Below are 2072 nucleotides of genomic sequence, written 5' to 3' on the forward strand. Positions count from 1 at the left end.
AGCAAAGGCCAATAATGTCAACGTCTGTAAATAATTTTATGCCAATATCGTCGGGAATGAATACATTTCCGGTTAATGCGCATAATATAAACCACAGTATGCAGCATTGGGGTGCATGCCAGTTGGTAGTGTTCCAAGCACGAGTTATATAGGTAATATGCGGCATGAACATATGAACGGAGGTCATATTGCATATTACCCACCATACGCGCAAAATCCTTATGGAAACGTTAGAGAGATTGTAACCCTTTTACCTGAGTTCAATCCGTCAAGCGACAAATCTCTTATGCCAAATCAGTTCATAAAACGGAACGATATGTTACGAACTACATATCGTTGGGACGATCAAACATTAGTATTTGCAGTGCAACAAAAGTTGCAAGGATACACAAAATATTGGGTTAATTCACAAGACGTGTTTCTTTCTTGGACGGAATTTGCTACAAAATTTTTGAAAGACTTTGCTTCTACAGAAAACATAGCAGACGTATACTTCAAAATGTCCCAAACGAAGAGACAATTTAATGAAAGTCCGCAAGAATATTACTACAAAATGATATCTATAGGTACTCGTGGAAACGTACCCGAAAATGCAATTGCTCGGTATATAATTAATGGCATCAATGAGCCACGCTTAAAGCAGAAAATCTCGAATGAATACACTCTCTGTAATGAACTCTTACGTGATATAAATATTTATACTGTATATAATGATGTTCAAAACTTTAACGAAAAACCAAAACCTAAATACCCGGTAAATACTAATCACGATCTTAGAGACAATTCTAAGATACAAACACTCCAAAATAAGGAAAGCGAGACGACTAGAAAAGTCAAATGTTTCAATTGCTCTAGAATAGGCCATTATTCAAACAAGTGTCCTGAACCACAACGTAAAGAGCGTTGTTCAATATGCAATCGCACTACGCATAAGGAGACCGATTGTCCTAGTAAGAAAAACAATGCCGAGAATAAACAAACGGTTAACAAAATTGAAAGTACTTGCGAAAAAAAGAAATGAGCTCGTGACGAAAGTTGTAAAAGTAAATCAAAAACCGACGCGATCATTTATAGATCCTGGTAGTGCATACACTCTAATTCGTGAGACATTTGCAAAAGATTTTAAAAATGAAATATTGCGTTGTTCTGTAACTTTGAGTGGTTTCGCCGATGGAAAATTTATCTGCACCTCTAAAATAAATGCTGTCGTAGATTTTGATAATAACGAATTTATAACCGATTTGTTGATCGTGGATGACGGAAAAACATCCGAAAATATTTTGCTGGGTCGTGATGTATTGTGCCGTGAAGGTAAACGTCTTATCATAGAGGGAGACAAATGCCATATAGAAGATCTGCAAACATCGGTAGAAATACCGTCGGATGTACGCAAACAACTTAAAGGTCTACTCTCAACGTACCGTGGCGTTTTTGCAGAAAGTATGTCTGAACTAGGCAAATGTGTTATCAACAAAATGAGTTTTAAAGTCAGCACTGACGTACCTATTCGGGAAAAACCATATCGGATAGCATTTGCCAAACGCAAAATCGTTTCGGACATTGGTCTTGATTTGCTTAAAAATGACATCATACGCCCTTCGTCATCACCGTATGCCTCATCCGTGGTTCTGGTAGAAAAGAAAAATGGTGAGCATCGACTCTGCGTAGATTATCGTGCATTAAACAAAATCATTATTAAAAATCCTTACCCTATGCCAAATATGGAGGAGCAGTTTGCTCAGCTCTCAGGTAACAGATTCTTTACGACACTTGACCTTCGCATGGGATATCACCAAATAGAAATTGAAGAGTCCTCAAAACAATATACAGCTTTCGTTACTACGGATGGTCATTTCGAATACAACAGAATGCCATTTGGAATGGTTAACGCCCCTGGAGTTTTTCAAGAGACAATGGATAAGATTGCGTCGTCGATGGGCCGTGGTGAAGTTCTAATTTATCTCGATGATGTTATTATACCCAGTAAAAGTATAGAAGAAGGTATAGAACGGTTAGAAAAATTTCTCTGTTTGTTAAAAGAGCAATTTGACGCTAAGGATGTCCAAATGTAA

At 37.4% G+C, this 2072-nt stretch overlaps 1 protein-coding gene across 1 annotated transcript; it reads left to right on the top strand.

Moving 5' to 3' along the window:
- The first annotated feature begins 157 nt into the window (after window positions 1-157).
- LOC119667511 (uncharacterized protein K02A2.6-like) lies at window positions 158-2072 on the top strand. The gene is made up of 2 exons (XM_038076811.1): window positions 158-998; window positions 1075-2072. The coding sequence occupies exons 1-2, from the start codon at window positions 158-160 to the stop codon at window positions 2070-2072; spliced, it is 1839 nt and encodes a 612-aa protein (XP_037932739.1).

Source organism: Teleopsis dalmanni, chromosome 1 (genome assembly GCF_002237135.1).
Source record: "Teleopsis dalmanni isolate 2A chromosome 1, ASM223713v2, whole genome shotgun sequence".
Taxonomy (NCBI): domain Eukaryota; kingdom Metazoa; phylum Arthropoda; class Insecta; order Diptera; family Diopsidae; genus Teleopsis; species Teleopsis dalmanni.